The following is a 17,732-nucleotide window of genomic DNA, read 5'->3' as shown; positions in this document are numbered from 1 at the left end:
GGCCTCTAAAAATTAAAATAAATGAGGTCAGAAGTCCATTTAGTTGCTTTAATGCACGCTGGTTCACTTTCACTCTGCCTCGGTTTATTGAGACACTTGAACACAACACAGCCATTGTTAGTATCAGTAACACCTGTGCTTTTCCTTACAGTGACAAGTCAAAAAGTCTGCAGTAAAACGGCTTATTGACAAGACTACTGAACAAAAACATTACATAAATATATGTAATTGATACATTTAGCGTTTTACAAGCTTGTTCTTCTACAACAATGTTGTAATGTTACTGTCTGGACTCAATTTCAAAGATTTTAGAGCACGTATTTATGATGTGTTCTTACCACGACAGTAGAGTAAATTGTATAAACTAAACACTACATGTTCATTATAGAGGAAACATTGTTTTAAATGTAAAGGAGTCATAAATGTATAAACATAATGCGACAATTTGTGAGTTGTGAGTTGGGAATAGGTCGACAATATTGTCCTCGTAGCTTGCCGTCTGTTGCCACGGTGATTATGACGCTCCAGTCTCGTTCAGATTAGCCAGTTTACCGACGTTAGCATTAGCTGGTAAAGCAACGGTTAGCTTGTTAATGTTATTAAACTAAGCCAAGGGAGTTATTGCTTACAGTCATGGCGTCTGTTTTAGATGCTCTCTGGGAGGACAGAGACGTTAGATTCGACATAACAGCACAGTGAGTTACTATCTAAATACTTGGGGATTATTTCACCATCGTACTAACTAGCTAGCTAGTTAGCTCGGTTGAGCTAATTGGCTAACCTGAGGTAACGTCAGATAAATTTGCTAGTTGCTAATAAAAGACTGCAAGGTGTACCTGATAATTGTGTTCTGTCGTGATTTAAAAAACGGTTTACGATAGCTCCATGCCACATTAGTCTTGTCGTAGGTTAGCGTTATCTTAATACTAGCATTACGGTATCCAGCTATGATACACGTAGCTAAATTAGCCTAGTCGATCACTGATCAATCTGACAATCCATCATCTACACAGGCAGATGAAAACTCGTCCAGGAGAAGCACTAATAGACTGTCTGGACTCCATAGAAGACACAAAAGGAAACAACGGAGATCGAGGTACTTTGCTGTCTTGGATGTTAAAGCTATCTGGGCAACCTTGTGTGTTTTTTTCACCTAGTATGTGATAATGATGTCCACTGTTTCTGCAGGACGATTGTTGGTCACAAACCTGAGAATCATCTGGCATTCTTTGGCCCTGCCAAGAGTCAATTTGTGTGAGTACATCCTCATGGTTAAATGCAATCATTTATTTTACTGTAACAGTGTTGGTCTCCACCAGCAGCGCATCAGCTGAATATTTCTGCCCTCTCTTGGTGATGCAAGGCATTTAATGATCTTATTAAATGGTATTATGGGAATAACTTAAGTTGATTTTAACAGTTTTTATTGTGGGCGTAATGACTTTACTGTGCAACCTTCACTTCATTTAGTTTTCTTTTGTGCTTAAACCTCAAGTAAATCTAAAGCTCCTGTGAATGACCATTGCCACCAATTTCAGAATAATCCAATAGAAAACAGACGTCTACCACTTGATGACATGAAGCTGATATCTAGATGTCATCATATATGCTGTATGTTCAATCAATTTTATTTTAAAGTGTTTCAATGAATGAGCAGTACAAGTGTTATTGAGTGCTTTAAGACAATAACGAAAAGCATTCAGAGAAACACAAGACACCATTAAAAGACATTATATCAGAGTTCTGAGTGTGGTTTGTGTCTTGAGGTTCCCTACTTTGAGTGTTTGCATTTCAGTAAATGCCAACAAACTACAGAGTCATGATCACTGGATGAAGTCAAGTGTGGAACCATTAGAAAAATTCTAGCCATCCTAAATGCAAATCTATTATTTATTTCAGCTGTGGGTTACAACTCCATCATCAACATCACAACAAGGACAGCTAACTCAGTAAGTAAACTTTTGTTCTATTAATTATTTTTGTGTCAAATATGTTGAGTATTTTTATTCACAAGTTTTAAAGTGGAAAGACTGTTTTAGTTTAATCCATATAAGGACAACGCCAATCACCGCAGCATTGTTTCAACATACATGCTATTGAAGTTCATAATAAATGAAGAACTGAATAAATGTGTTAAAGGCAGACAAACTTACAGATTTATTTACTAATTGCTATTTTCCCAGAAATTAAGAGGCCAAACTGAAGCACTCTACATCTTGACGAAGTCCAACAACACAAGATTTGAGTTTATTTTCACAAATGTGGTTCCAGGAAGTCCACGGCTCTTTACCTCCGTCATTGCAGTCCACAGGTAAAACAATTCTGAGGGAGTGTTAAATTCTTTGCCTGCATTCTACATAAACTGTATGTCCTACTAATTATGTTGTAAATGTTTCGTTTTGTCACAGGGCCTATGAGACATCTAAAATGTACAGGGACCTGAAATTGCGAGCCGCTCTCATTCAAAATAAGCAGCTGAGACTCCTGCCCAGGGAGCAAGTGTATGATAAAATTAATGGAGTTTGGAATTTGTCTAGTGATCAGGTAGGGATACTTTGAAAGTGTCTGTTGACATGATTTTTCTTGATTTTGCATTTTTATTTTACTTGATGTACAAACCTACTTAGAGTTTCCCTAACACTATTCAGACTAACACTAAACTAGCTCTACATAGCTTAACAAGAGGAGTTGCATTTTATTGAATTGCCCAAATGTATTAAGATGTGTGTACATTCTGTTATCATTATGCTCAAGTTTTTAATGAGCAGTACAGTTCTATGAAGTGTTATTAACAATCTAACAAGTGGTTTTACTCCTTTAAATACATTGCTAAAAGTCTACATCTAACACTGGAAGGTCACTCTTTATATTTGATGTGATTAGTTTGTTGCAATATGAGTAACTAAGTTCCTTTTCTGTCTTTTAGGGCAACCTTGGAACTTTCTTTATCACCAATGTTCGAATTGTGTGGCATGCCAATATGAATGAGAGCTTCAATGTCAGCATTCCTTACCTTCAGATTGTAAGTACAATACATTAAATAACATTATCTAACTAGTCCCCACTTTCCACCTGACTTATCAATTAAATGGGCAAAATGAGTGTACTGTTGTGTATTGCAAATATATTTGCATTTTTGATTGGTTCTAATAAACCGGATTTTCCCTTTCTCTTTTTTTTTGGTTGCCTAATTCATGGCGCAAAATGTTTTGAAACTTGTCCTCACAAATTATACAAAATTTCAATGGCAATAATAACATGACCAGATACTGTAATGTAGTATTTATAACTTGGGCTTGTCCTCAAAATTGTTATGTACCAGACCTGTTTTACATAATGTCATAACAAACATACACAATATCTATTATGTTCTCAGGAACTCCTCCGTAAGAGGTGAACACTGTTTGGTTGTTAAAGTGCAGAATGGACTTTCAATACAGTACATCAATAAGAACAATAAAAGAGACCCAATTACAGTATGAGCCATCTTTAGGTTGGTATAATGAGGCATTTGTTTAGTGACTCATCTCTGCAGCACTGCAGCTCTTCTTGTTATAACAGGTGGTGTTTTTAAAATTGAGATGGTTACATTTGAGTCCTAAACAGACACTACTATAGCCTTGCATGTGAGGTGTTACTAATGATCTTGTTTCTGTTGTAAAATCATGTATTGTGTCTCTTTCCGTTTGAGATTGTGTATTTTATTTTATTTTTTTATGTTTCTCCCCCTTGAAGTGGTCCATCAGAATTAGAGACTCAAAGTTCGGCTTGGCTTTGGTGATAGAGAGTTCACGCCAGGTAAAGGTTTTTCTTCTGCTGTCTGAACTGATCCCAGTGTAATGATTTAATACTTTTAATATGAGTGCGTGTGATAAACAATTATACTTTTGTTTTTAGAGCGGTGGCTATGTGCTCGGGTTTAAGATTGACCCTGTGGATAAGCTTCAAGATGCACTTAAGGAAATCAACTCACTGCATAAGGTGTACTCCGCCAACCCCATCTTCGGAGTGGACTATGAAATGGAAGAAAAGGTAGGCGTGTGCATAAAGATAGAATCAATGTCCCTATATACATCAACTGTATAACCTTGACGCATGTCAGAAAAAGTGAACTGTTAAAGCTGCAAACAAACTTTACAATATATCTTTTAAATATTTTTGAATTACTGTGTCATTCTCACAGCTAAATTTTTGTATCTACAGTCCTGTAGTTGTTTTGAGTACTCCATTGTAGCTGGCCTTTTTTTACCAGTTCAGCCGATCTTGTTGTCATAGCGCTGTTTGTCCCAACATTGATTTCAGCCCCAGCCACTGGAGGAGCTGACAGTAGAGCAGCCTCCTGATGATGTTGAAATTGAGCCTGACGAGCAGACCGATGCTTTCACTGTGAGTTTCACTCATCACTCCTCTGGGAATCAATGGTTTACTTTTCAGACTCTCAGAATAGCTGCCAGCTAATGCCCACCAGTGTACTGAACAAACATGAATTGATGTTGCCTAGTGCTCATGTTTGTAGGGAGCGGTGTTCATCAGACAACAATAACCTGTTAGTACAGACATGTCACCTTTTTTTTTTAATCAAATGTCTCAACTTTTGTGTGTGTTGCTTGTCCACAGGCTTACTTTGCTGATGGAAATAAGGTAAGGTCTCATATTTGATTATATCAGCAGCTATAACTGTCAAATATGTTGCACAATATGTTGTGTTTTAATTCTTTTTATTTGTTGTTCCAAAGCAACAAGACCGTGAAGCAGTTTTCTCTGAGGAGCTGGGCCTCGCCGTTGAGAAGCTGAAGGATGGCTTCACACTTCAAGGACTGTGGGAAGTCATGGGCTGAAATAATGTGAAATAATAAACAAGACACAACTCAAAATTAGACTAAAAAGACGGGGTGCTGGATCCTTAGTGTAGGTAGTCAAAAAAGAAAGGCTAGGACAGCACTTCAGATTGATTGTTTAATATTGGCACGCAGACGTTTCAGGTAAGACGCCCCTCTACCCTGTACTTCTAGCCCCGTACAGTCAGCTGGGATAGGCACCAGCCCCCCTGGGACCCTAAATAGGATAAGCGGTTGTAGATAATGGATGGATGGGTATTTATTTATAGGTCAGGTCAAAGGTTGTACAGTTTATAGATAGATACTTTTTTATGAAAAGTTCAGGACGTATTTATTGTGAGGATATTTGTATAAAACCTTTCTTGTAATGACTAGACTGTGGATTATAATGCAGTTTGTACTGTTTTAAGTAAATAAATGTATTTAAACAGATAATGGAGAGTACATTTTTTAACATTTCAGGAACAGGAATGCAGTACGTTTGTACTGTATCTAACACAAGATTAACTTGTATGTGGAAAGAACACAATGATCTCAGGCTTAATGATAACTGCAGAAGGTGGTGAAGTATTTTAAAAATTCTAGAAGAGGACAAACTGTCCCCCCCATGGCAGCAGCTGTTCACTGACCCCCTGTCGCATTGTTAGGTAACTCCCCTGTGGATGTGTCACCAACAAATACTGAATCACACTGTAGTGAAGTGATCATTACTATCAGTGACTTGTGACTCACTCTACATGTAGATGTCTCTAGAATAAACAGGATTGTGGTAAATGTCTAATATGTGAACACAAGGTGCTGGATCAGATCGTTCTGCCGTCATGTTGAGTGTAAAACAATATATTTAGCCCCATAAGATATGAAGCAAAATGAAAAGAGCAGAGGTTATTTCTGTGTGACCATACAACAATGTTGTTACTTATCACTAGGGTGACAGGGTTTCACAGTTGTTTTTACTCGGTGACAGCTGTGTGAGCTCTCTGCTTTGGCCAACCTGAATTCTTCATGGATGGGGTGGATGGCTATATTTAGAGGGGGCACGGTTATATTGAAGTGGCTTCAGACCTGGCCGCCTATAGTTCTTTTTCCTCACCAGCCTGGACAGTCTGTCGTGATCCCTTCCATCCACTTCCTGTCCTAGCAGAATGGATCCCCAAAGCATGAAGGAAGATCTCCGTCTATTTCAGAGCACCTTGCTTCAGGATGGACTCAAAGAGCTCCTCAATGAAAATAAGCTCATCGATTGTATCCTAAAGGTCGGAGACCGAAGCATCCCCTGCCATCGGCTCATCCTGGCAGCTTGCAGTCCTTATTTCCGGGAGCTGTACTTCTCCACAGACGGCAAGGAAACGGAACAAATGGAGGTTGTTCTGGAGAACCTGGATCCCAATATTATGGAGTCGATTGTAAATTACATGTACTCAGCAGAGATTGACATCAACGACAACAACGTGCAGGACATTTTGACTGCCGCCAACCGCTTCCAGATCCCCTCAGTGTTCACAGTTTGTGTGAATTATCTCCAAAAGAAGCTGTCAAAGCAAAACTGCCTTGCCATCTACAGGCTGGGACTGATGCTGAACTGCGCCAGACTGGCAATGGCGGCTAGAGATCACATTGCAGATCGGTTTGAGATCTTATCGAAGGAAGAGGACTTCTTAGAGCTTGCCCCACCCGAACTCTTTGCCATTATCGGAGCAGATAGGTTGAATGTAGAAAAAGAGGAGGTAGTGTTTGAGACCCTCATGAGGTGGATCAGGAAAGACAAAGAGAAGCGTGTGAAATCCTTAGAGGAGGCCTTTGAGTGCATTCGCTTCCGTTTACTCCCGGAGAAGTATTTCAAGGAGAAGGTGGAGAAGGATGACCTCATTAAGAGCAATCCTGAGCTTGTCAAAAAAATCAAAGTTATAAAGGAAGCTTTTGCAGGTAAGTTGCCTGAAAAGAAGAAGGGAGAAGATGACGAGGAAGGAGAGGAGGGAAAGTTGCCAGGCTATCTGAGCGATAACCGCAGATTTGGCATGTATACCAGAGACGTGGTTCTGATGATCAGTGACACTGCTGCCGTGGCCTATGACACCAAGGAGAACGAATGTTCGCTTGCTGCGATGACGGAGCAGATCCCCCGCAACCACGTCAGTCTGGTATCAAAGAAGAACAACCTGTATGTGTTGGGAGGATTGTTTGTAGACGAAGAGGACAAAGAAAACCCACTGCAGTGTTACTTCTACCAGGTATAGAAATGTCATTTACATTGTAGATGTACTGAACACATCCAAGGGTGCCCCTAGAAATCATGCTTCTATTATGCTGTTGATGTATGCTAGAGATGAAGAATTGCATACTGACATAATTTGGTTTCTTGTTTTACAATTAATATTACAAATTACCTGATGTGCACAGACTAAAACCAGTTCAGTCATTTTTCCCCACAAAATCTCAACACATTCTCACTCTGACCTCGTCACATATTGACATTTGGTCATGGACTTTCCACGTCCAGATACGATGTAAGAGGTACCCTGGGTGTGTTGGATGTTGGCATTCTGGGTTGCTATGTCAAGTTCTGCCCATTACACGCATTGTCCTCTTTCAAAATAAATACTACGTCAGTAGGAAAAAGGACAGGGTTTGACTTTAGAATCTTAGGGGACACAAACTCCGCTCTCCCAGTTGAAGGCCGGTGTTTGTCGGATTCACCCAACACCCCTCCTACACACCCTACTCGGACTTTCGCCACCTTAACTTTCGTTCTTGTCCCGCCATGTTTCCCCGACACTGCCGAGCACCGTTAAACTATAATGGCGACCGGCTGCATATCATGCCGACGTTAAAGGACGCCTTTTTTGTCAGTGTCTGACGCCCCAAGTCACTGCCCAAGCGCTTGATTTTGACAACTTTGGAGTGAGACCGGGTTGAAAAATCCAGTTTTAATGTGTTATGTGATTTATTGTTCCACAATAGGCTGGTTGCCCTTTTCCTTAAGAAGACAAATATGCAGCTTTATCTTGAAGTGCATTAATTGTAAGGAGTAAGACATTTAACAGGAACAAGCCTTGTCAAGTTTAGGGGAGACTCGTAGCCACCCTAAGAACCAGTTTTCATTCAGATATCTTGAGGTGAGAATTCAAAGGACAGCTTTGAAAATGGCCATGCCAGTTGTTCCCTCGCCAAAATTTTGCCTAAATTTGGACCGTTATTTAGCCCCCTTCCCAGCAAGGTAGTGGTTGGCATAATATGGTTGGTACCAATGGATGCCTCAGGCCATCTAGTTTCACAAGACACCATTACTTTTGCACCATCTTTTAAAAAGGGTGTGCCACAGCCTCTTTAAGACAGTAATGTCAGCCTACAATTATTTTTAGCGGGGGGCCAACAATTGTATTAGGGGGCCATGGCCCTTCCTTGGGGGCACCACTGAACACACCAAATGTATTTCCCTCAGTTTGTTTCTTCAAAATGTCTTACAATGTGTCTTTCAGTTGGACAGTCTCTCTTCTGAATGGACCGCTCTGCCACCCATGCCCTCCCCCAGGTGCTTGTTTGCCATGGGGGAATTTGACAACCTACTGTTTGCTGTCGCAGGAAAAGATTTACAGTCCAACGATTCTCATGACACTGTGATGTGCTATGACACTGAGTAAGTTCAGTATGCCAGCAATTTTGGATGCATTCACTCAGTAGATTCTCTGTTGAAACCACTGGTGTCTATTTACTGTTTTAATACTGTTTATCTGCCCTTTTCTAGAAAAATGAAATGGTCTCAAGTAAAAAATTTGCCTGTGAGTATCCACGGCCACTGTGTGGTGTCTGAGAACGGCCTGGTGTACTGTATCGGAGGAAAAACAGATGACAAGTAAGACTGCAATGCCAAAACATTTTAAGTCGAACTATAATTTTCACATGACATTAACCCTTCTCTGGATTCATTCTGTCTTACTGGTAAAGTAAAGCAACCAATAAGATGTTTGCATACAACCACAAGAAGTCAGAGTGGAAGGAGGTGGCTTCCATGAAGACACCCAGATCCATGTTTGGGGCAGTTATCCACAAAGGGATGATTATCGTCGCTGGGGGAGTCAATGAGGACGGCCTCACAGGTTCATGTGAAGCTTACGACTTTGGAACCAACAAGTACGTGCTTTTGTTATTACGATTTGTACAGGAGCGTCAAAGTGTTAAGCATGACATATCAAAATTTACTGCATAACGAAAAGTGAAAGCAAAAAACGTGTCTATTTCCACTTATAATCAGTGGTCCCAATCTTTGTTGTGAGCAGTTAAACCAAAGAGTGTTCTCTCATCCTCAGATTGCTTCATTTTAAGATGAGAAAGCATCCAGAAAAAGCACGAATGAGATTTAGTGAGTCATAAATTGTGCACCTTGTTTCAGGTGGGCACCCTTCACAGATTTCCCCCAGGAGAGGAGCTCACTCAACCTGGTGAGCTGTGGAGGGCAGCTGTACGCTGTAGGAGGCTTCGCCATAGTGGAGAACGAGAACAAAGAATGTGCTCCCACTGAAATCATCGACATTTGGCAGTATGTGTTTATTGTGTTGCATTTTAGGACAGTGTCATCTTGTGTACCTTCTGTCTTCTTACAGTGCATTACAGTGACATGTTCTAATTTTCTCACCAGGTATGAAGATGACAAGAAACAATGGAGTGGCATGATCAGAGAGATGCGTTACGCAGCTGGAGCATCCTGTGTGTCCATGCGCCTGAATGTAGCCAGAATGCCCAAACTGTAGTCCAAGGACATGAGAGGGACTTTGACTTTACTGCTGTAGGCAAGAATATTATGTACATGCTCTAATGTAGTGGCTCCTTGTTGTCATGTAGCATTTTAACATATCAGAAACCTTTGCCTGTTCTGTGTGTTTTAATAAAATGTATTATGGTTTTATTTGGCTTATTTCTGTTGTTTCAACTAGACTTTGTTGATTTTGATGTTCTAGGCAAATCTCTTGTTGAGAATTTGCCACTTCCACCCATTAAATACAAATATTATTACTTATAAATGGACTGCACTTGAATAGTGCTTTTCTAGTCTTCCGACCACTTTACAGCGCATTTTACACTACATGTCACATTCACCCATTCACACACTAATGACTAAGACTACCATACATGGTGCCACCTGCCACTCAGCAGCCATTCATTCGCACTCACACACCAATGGAACAGCCATCAGGGGCAATTTGGGGTTCAGTATCTTGCCCAAGGATATTTCGACATGCAGACTGGAGGAGCCAGGGGTCGAACCACCAGTCTTCTGATTAGTGGATGACCCACTTTACCTGTGAGCCCCAGCTGCCTGGGGTTTGCATAGAAATTCATATTTTTGTTTTAAGTCAATTGCAACAGGTACCTTGTACCTCTTCAGTTTAAAATATCATCTACCACAGGCTCACTGTGTCTATTCGGCATTTTCCATTGTTCTGTTTTCAAGCGATACTTTTTAAAAAAAGGCAAATAACATTATTCAGGACCAGAAATATTGTGGCCCTGTGCATGTTCATAACAAATTTCATTTTACACGTTTTTATACTGCTCTATGAGAAAAATCACCAGCCAGAACATATTTAATTGACTAAACGGTTCAGTTATTAAATGTCAAGGCCTTGATTTTAAGATCTTTCGTATGTCTCACCTTCAAGGCAGCGTGTTATACATGATAGCCAGAAATGTGAACCTTCACTCTGCAATTCAGAATATCCCATTCATGTTTGATACACAATTAAAAAAAAGATAACAAAGCTTTGTATTTTATTTAAAATACTCATTTTAATACAAAAAGCCATAATATATAGTCTCTCTTAACATGAATGAGGCAGATTCATGTCAACTTAACGCTCAATGACTAAAAATAAAGAGCACTTGATGTATGTTAAACTGTTTTCTTAACTCTGTTCAGTCGTTCAGCCTGAAATACTCAGACTTATCTCACAGCTGTGTCAGAGCACTGAGTGTAACATTACTTCACTGTTCAATAAATAAGGCCTTCAAGAAGAAAGCTCTCTAAATATGTTCTTCTTCAGATATTCCTTCCAGGCGTCCGGTGTTGAAAGCTCCATAGAGTTCCATTCAAAGTGAGGGATCTGTAAAACACAAGTGATTCACTGTCTGTCTGAGTGTTGCTGACTTTTAAACCAAATCAGTGGAAGAGATGTACAATGCAATCTTCAATGATGTCATCTCACCTGCACCACACGGTATCCTAGAATTTCCAGGTGTCTTTTCTTCATCAGGGCTTCACCTTTCATGTGGTGAGAGTTCTTGCAGAAGGACCTTGAATCAAGGAAGTCCACAGCAACCCTGAGTGACGAGTAGAAACAGAATGTCAGAAACATTTAATTTCTGATTGGTCCACTGTAATTATTCATCTTTAATATCCATGTCTGATATATTGTTACCGCTGAGCTCCAGGTGGCAACTCATTCCTGATGTTTTCCACTGAGCCCGCCCCCCAGTGAACCTTTCCTCTGTCTGAGATCTGCAGCGTGCTGGGCTCGCTGTACGGCAACGGCTGCAGGTGTTTGTCCAGTATGCATTCAAAGTCTGAAAAGGCAAAGTATGGTCAAATTACACTTCTATCCTATTAATTTATTTTGTTTTAGTTTAAATAAACTCGTGTTCCTTGGATTTAAGAGTTATTACACGAAATGCATTCATATAAATTGAATAGATACATTGAAAGTACAGGGGTTCCCATCGTGTACGTTTCTTTTTCTTCAGGTGCAGACTTTATCAGAATAGAAAAGAAAATTCCCCAAATATTACTCACCTATGGTGTAAAAATATGGAGTGACAACTTCTCCTCGAACACAGTTAATGCCCCCGAGAACTTCACTCAGCATTTTGTGGATTTGCTGCTGCACAGGACTCAAAGAGCTGTTCCCTGAAAACATTTTGACACACAGATTTACTTGAATTCCATTTTCCCATCTAAACCGAAAAATTGTTTATCCGTGCATATTTATTTTGTACCTTTCTTTTGCAACTGCTGGCAGTAGCGCTCATGAAACCACGGCACCTGGAACTCGGGACACTCGAGACACACGGCACGGTTGAGCTCCATGAGGCGCAATCTGGTCCGCATGTTGAGGGTATCAGGTAGAGCTGTGAGGACGACAGTTACATTAGTTCTATTGAAGGGTAAAGTCTTCACATTTTAAAGGGAATATTTTACTACTGATTCAAATTATCAATTATACTTTAATCACATTTGCAAGTAAAGTGGGGGCATACTTTCCAGTTGGGCATCCAGCTTTCCCAGAAAATCTATACTGAAGATTTCTCTGGCTAGCTCCTCAGGAAAACAGTCGGCCACAGCCAAAGTGTACGCCAGGAGAACCAGCAGATGTGGGTCAAAGGAGCCTGCAAACACAAGAGAGAAAGGTGTTAGTGTAAACTTATAATAAGAAAAAAATTAGTAACCATCTTGAGGTTCTAAGCTTCCACCAGCCAGTCAAGTTGCAGTTCACATCCATATCTGTCCAGACTCATATGTAGCCAAAAATGCTTCAAATATGGATGTTGCTGCAAAGAAGCCTTACATTCTAAGACATGAATGTTTCACACACACATATTCCCGGCAGCACAGAGGATCTATACAATCAGCACAGTTTCAAGGTGGGCACCCAAGATTAGTGTCACCAATTCAGCATCTGACCAAATAACTAACTCCTTCTGTTCCTGAATGATGATATCAGGGAGTGGCCAGAGGTGTGTTTTATTATGATTTCACAGTGAAGCTGACCTTTGAGCTTTTGGGTAAAAGATACCATCACATCATCATTTTATTCTTTTAGACATTTGTGTAAAATGTTGTCGTAATTAGCACAGGAATTCATGAATTATGGCCAAAAACGTGTTTGATGTGTGTGTTTGGTGACCTTTGATCACCAACATCTGATCAGTTAATCTTTGAATCTACGTGGACATTTGTGCCAGTTTGACTTATCAGACGTAGACTGCGGGTACAAGTCTGCCATTAGCTGTCTATTCCAGCTGGCATTCTTCCTTCTCCATGAAAAAAGATGCTAAGAGCCTGAGTAAGCTGTGACTCATTGAATAAAATCCATGCTGAAGTCCAAAGATGCGTTTTATGATAACTTATTTAACAATCAACTGAGATAAGAAAGCAAAATGAGATGAAATGAAATATTATGTTGTGTGTGATTACGGTCAACAGAAAATATCGGCACCAAAACCTCACCCTCTTTGTCTAAAAGCTGCCACGCCAGTGAATGAACAGGTAAAATAATGTGAAAACACACCCACCCCTGGGCCAATTACTACCAGAGGTGAAAGTGACCACTAGAACATGTGCAGCCTAAACAAACAAATAAACAACAGAGGATAAATATACATTCTGGCTCCCACAGTCAGGGCACTGCTGCTGCATCCTCGGCTTAGCACCGCCCAAGGTGACTGTGATTGGTTTAGAGAATTACAAACAAGCCAGAGCTTTTTAACCTCTACAAGAATTATAATGGGTGCTTCCAGACCTTCCTCCAGCGCTGACACAGCGTAAGGTCTGGCTACGCACTGCCAGTTAGTTATTATGCCAAATGTAAGGAAATTCCCTTCAGGTGTTCCTGAGATATTGTTTTTAAGGCAACAGGACAGATGTGAGGTCACAGTAAACTTGACCACCGAAGGCATTAAAATGTGTGAATTGACGGACTTACTGATGTGAGGAGTGAAGCGCTGAATACAAACATCATACAACTCGTCTGCTTGAACAGGGTCATAATTCAGGACAGTAAAGGGTAGCAGGGTGGCATATGTTGCTGAGTGGTGAATCTGAGGAATAAGGAAGAAAAAGTACAGTTAATATCTGTTCAATTATTCCAGACTCAACATATTGTGATGTCTCTGAGAGCACCTTGTCAATGTCTTTAATGACCACACTGGTGATCCGTTCCATCAGCGGAGGGCAGAGGTGATTTATCCTGGTTAAGAAGAGCGCCAACTCAGGCACATTGCTCCAGTTTATTTGGTCCATCATCCTCTTGAGCGTGGCCATCGACTCCTCCAGCAACATTTCCTCAAACCACTCTCCTGAAATGTGCCTGAGCTCCTCCAGCACCAAGTCCAGCTGGTCGGCCGTTTGCAGCCGCTCGCGCCCGCAGTGCTTCAGGTTCTGCAGCAGACGCACGTACTTGCTAGGAGTGTTGTAGCGGTAGGAGGGATCGTTACGTATCCACTTGGCGACGGCGAAAGAAATAGTGTTGAGGTCACTGAGGCTGCACTGAGCCACCACCGCCTCCACCCGTGAGAGCATGCCTCCGTCAAGCCGCAGGTTGGGCAGCATGGAGAGAACACGGGTCAGCATGGTCACTTCGTAGGGGAAGACGCTGCGCTGCAAAAAGCTGCAAGATAAAGTAGAATCATCACTCTACGTTATATTCATCAAAGAGAAAAGCCGTCGCTTAATGAAACACTTACTTGGTCAAAATGTTTTTTAGTATATTGAAGAGTTCAGGGTTCTGGTACTGCAGCAGGAAAAGGGCTTGGCTGATTCTGGCCACCTCCACCGGCTTGTAGACATGAAGGTTCCTTTTTATCACCACTGCAATTCTGCAAAATAATTTAGTAATAACTATAGTTTACTCAATATTTAATAGATATTTATATACGGGTGGAGTCTATTTACAAAAACAGATAAAATACACATTATGATAAGAAGAATAAAGAATAAAATGAGTGGGAGATTTTACAATTAAAAAAAATAAACTTGTCTTCTCACTTGTGGTGAGACTTTGTCAGCTGCCACCTCCAAGGTCAAGAGTGAATTATCAACCTCAGTTTTTAAAGGTCCAGTGTGTCAGATTTAGTGCCATCTAGTGGTGAAGGTGCACAGCGAAAACTTCTCCCGTGTGCCGAGTGTGTAGGTGAGCTACAGTGGCCAACGCAAAAATGTGAATGGCTCTATCTATAGTCAGTGTTTGTTTTGTCCGACCGTAAATGGCTCACTGTAATGCAACAAAACATGACAAGTCTCATTTTCAGGTGATAAACTAATTAAAACATATTTTGAATATAATTTCTGCCGACAGATGACCCTAAATCCTGCACACTGGACCTTTAAGACAACATGAGTGAAAGATCCTTAAGGTGGAAATTTCAACATCTACAATTTCATGACAACTGGGCAACTGCATCTGCCAAGTAAGATGATGTGACATGCTCCTAAATGAGCCTGTTTCCACCATCAAGATTAAATGTTCAACTTTACCTCAAAAATGTTGTCATTACTGCACTGACATGGCAATACTGATAAATCTGCAATAAGCTGACATTGGTCGATATACTGGCTGCACTTGTTAAGTTATGGAGGTGCTATATGGTGAAGATGTGAACTCACTTGTTCAGTAAGCTAAGATTCCTGCTCTTAATCTCCTCCAGAGCTTCAGCTACAGCCAGAGCCTGATGTGCAGTGAGCTCGTCCGCCAACAGGAGGGCAGTGTTCTCCAACCTGAGAGGGAGGAAACCACATTAGAGATGTGTTACTCTCAAGAACTGCGGTAAAGGGTTCAAATTCCACTCACAGATCCCTCTAATGACAAAGATACGCACCCTTCTCTGATCTCCTGACTGGCCATCGGAGCCAGTGCGACAAACAGTTTGGTGAAGGAGAAGGAATCCGTGCTTGAATCAATCAGCTCTGTCAGTCTCTGTTTGACAGCCAGCCTGAAGTCACAGTTGTTGAACTGCAGGGACTGATACAGACCCAAAATGATGCTGATGTTTTCTGCGTCCAGCCTGGGAATGTTGCTCAGGATGATCTTGTTGCACTTCTCCAGCAGAGGTCGGTAACTGTACTTGATGTTGCGCAGGAACTGTACCAATCTCCGTGGGTTGTTGTAATTTGAGGGATCCATGTTGTCCAGGAGTTGATCTGCCCTGCTGATAAGCGCATCCCGAAGCCGGGGAGACACCAGAGATGATATGCTGATCATCAGTGTAGTTAGGATCCTGGGAAAACACGACCGCAGAGTCAATACACAATATTTGATTATATATTTGTTGTTTGATTATGTCTGTCTCATGACCGACCTGGCATCATCGATGGACGACAACCTCTGATCCACAATACTGGTGATGTGGCCCATTAGAGGACTGTGGTGAAGGTGCTGATCACTTAGGCAGATGGAAAACTTGGACAGGGAAGCCAACGGAAATCTGCAAAAATCCACATTCATGTAACATCTCATTAGTCCTGAAGCAATTCAACAAAAACTCACTGCTGCCACTGTATATCTTATATTTTTGGGTTAAGGACTGCTGGTCGGAACAAGACAATTGAGGGTATCACCACTAGGCTTTGAGAAATTATGATGCCCATTTTCCACTTTTTTAACATTTTATAGACTTCACAATTACTTGATTAATTAAAAAAAGGCCAGATTATAAGTTAATGAAATGAAAGTTAGTCGCAGCTCAAAATAAGAGATGCAATCATACCGGTCTATTCTGAGCCATGCTTCTGAAACCAACTGCTGAACAAGAGAGTCATGTGGGTCCACGTTCAACCTAAAAGATGGACAATACATACAGTATGTTATCATTACTATATTATAATTCAAACACATGACTCTAAAAGTGATTGTGTCTGTATCTTAATGTACCTGAGGAAAGTGTAAAGCATGTCGACCAACATCAAATCATCCATAAGAGCAATTTTGTTCTCTGCCAAAACCCGGAGGGTCAAGAACTGTGGGTGGCTCTTGATGAGCTCCACAGTCCTGAGCATTTGGGGCTTCTCTCTCTGAAACTGCCACAGCATCTCCACAGCTCTGCTGACATGGTTCACCGTGAGCTTGGCCCTGTTCTTGCCCACCACATCAAACACCTGGTCTTCAGCAGAGCAAACCCGCAGCTGCTCCAGAACCTGGTCTCGGGTCACTGCTCCCCCGTGGAAGAACCTCCGAAGGGAGGAATGCACACACCGGAGCCGAAACATCTCCACAGATCTGGGCTCAGATTAAGTTTGCACTGGGGTCTCCATTGTGCCAACACAGTGTCCCTACTGGAGCACCTCAATGTCAAAGCAACAGACAGCCAGATGAGATCACACCAACAAAACTGCAGGCCTGAGGTAGTGGATTTTAGGTGCTCCTTCAGGGACCTGAAGAATAACACACAAACACACACAAGAAACGCATTATTTTAACCTGTGTCACAGTGTCACAATTCTGTTTGGTTACAAGTTAAACTAAGTGTACCATAAAAACACTAACCTCACAAGACAGTGAGGTTAGTTCAGTGTGACATGCTAACCTCAGGTTCAGACGGTTTCATCTCACAGACAGCCCAAATCAGAGATTTCATGTGACTTTCCTCCAGAGTACCACTACACTGAAGTGAGCTACTGGCAGCTAAGTTCACTTTGCTAACACGATATTCACGTGCATGGACAAACAATCCACTAAAATGACTGACAACGCCAGATAACACCTGCTAGCTGGGTTCTTAGCTAGATTTACTTAGATTATAGCGATTCAAACATTATATATACAGCACAAATAGAATATGTCATCAAAACCGCTGATTCAAAGTCAAAATTACCCAGCATGTGTGGTACACAGTTTCACTTCCGTAGCCAGTGACGTAACGATTTTGGGGATTTTGAAACCCTGGGTTTTGCCTTACAGGCAGGCAGCAGCTCATGTAAATGTGGTCGAGAGTAGTCTGGGGCCGTTAGTGGCCGTTTTGGTAAGGAAACGGAACCAGGGCGAGTGAGACAGGATCCGGAATTCGATGGATGTGCCTTTCCGTAAAAATAAAAGCACCAAGCTAATAAAAATGCGGTGAAACTTTTAATTTAAAGAATATAATTTACAAGAAAAGCCCCAAGCCATTAAATTAATCGATTTTCTTACACCC

At 41.2% G+C, this 17,732-nt stretch overlaps 3 protein-coding genes across 6 annotated transcripts; 2 read left to right on the top strand and 1 right to left on the bottom strand.

Moving 5' to 3' along the window:
* Nucleotides 1-507: 507 nt before the first annotated feature.
* bbs5 (Bardet-Biedl syndrome 5) lies at nt 508-5,262 on the top strand. 2 transcript variants are annotated; one of them, XM_050048264.1, is made up of 12 exons: nt 508-695; nt 1,014-1,096; nt 1,189-1,254; nt 1,900-1,949; nt 2,184-2,311; nt 2,409-2,544; nt 2,927-3,022; nt 3,736-3,798; nt 3,898-4,032; nt 4,303-4,386; nt 4,618-4,641; nt 4,737-5,262. In XM_050048264.1, the coding sequence occupies exons 1-12, from the start codon at nt 634-636 to the stop codon at nt 4,836-4,838; spliced, it is 1,029 nt and encodes a 342-aa protein (XP_049904221.1). In that variant the 5' UTR covers nt 508-633; the 3' UTR covers nt 4,839-5,262. The 2 variants fall into 2 exon arrangements, with proteins under 2 accessions (XP_049904221.1, XP_049904222.1); XM_050048265.1 differs by having other exon boundaries at nt 653-786.
* A 643-nt stretch (nt 5,263-5,905) lies between these two features.
* klhl41a (kelch-like family member 41a) lies at nt 5,906-9,837 on the top strand. The gene is made up of 6 exons (XM_050048254.1): nt 5,906-7,069; nt 8,318-8,475; nt 8,584-8,691; nt 8,784-8,969; nt 9,229-9,375; nt 9,475-9,837. Exons 1-6 carry the CDS (start codon nt 5,984-5,986, stop codon nt 9,584-9,586), a joined length of 1,797 nt encoding a protein of 598 aa, XP_049904211.1. The 5' UTR covers nt 5,906-5,983; the 3' UTR covers nt 9,587-9,837.
* Nucleotides 9,838-10,593: 756 nt separating this feature from the next.
* Nucleotides 10,594-17,562, bottom strand: fastkd1 (FAST kinase domains 1). Of its 3 annotated transcripts, none has more exons than XM_050048249.1 (15): nt 17,415-17,562; nt 16,475-16,974; nt 16,311-16,379; nt 15,903-16,028; nt 15,423-15,821; nt 15,211-15,321; nt 14,292-14,423; nt 13,729-14,215; nt 13,532-13,646; nt 12,087-12,215; nt 11,826-11,957; nt 11,623-11,736; nt 11,252-11,396; nt 11,039-11,153; nt 10,594-10,936 (listed from the first exon to the last, which is right to left on the bottom strand). In XM_050048249.1, exons 2-15 carry the CDS (start codon nt 16,807-16,809, stop codon nt 10,841-10,843), a joined length of 2,505 nt encoding a protein of 834 aa, XP_049904206.1. In that variant the 5' UTR covers nt 16,810-16,974; nt 17,415-17,562; the 3' UTR covers nt 10,594-10,840. The 3 variants fall into 3 exon arrangements, with proteins under 3 accessions (XP_049904206.1, XP_049904208.1, XP_049904205.1); XM_050048251.1 differs by lacking the exon at nt 17,415-17,562 and adding an exon at nt 17,087-17,408; XM_050048248.1 differs by lacking the exon at nt 17,415-17,562 and adding an exon at nt 17,127-17,408.
* Between the last annotated feature and the right edge of the window lie 170 nt (nt 17,563-17,732).

This window comes from Epinephelus moara, chromosome 7 (genome assembly GCF_006386435.1).
Source record: "Epinephelus moara isolate mb chromosome 7, YSFRI_EMoa_1.0, whole genome shotgun sequence".
Classification (NCBI taxonomy): domain Eukaryota; kingdom Metazoa; phylum Chordata; class Actinopteri; order Perciformes; family Serranidae; genus Epinephelus; species Epinephelus moara.
This window is presented reverse-complemented; position numbering and strand designations above follow the sequence as displayed.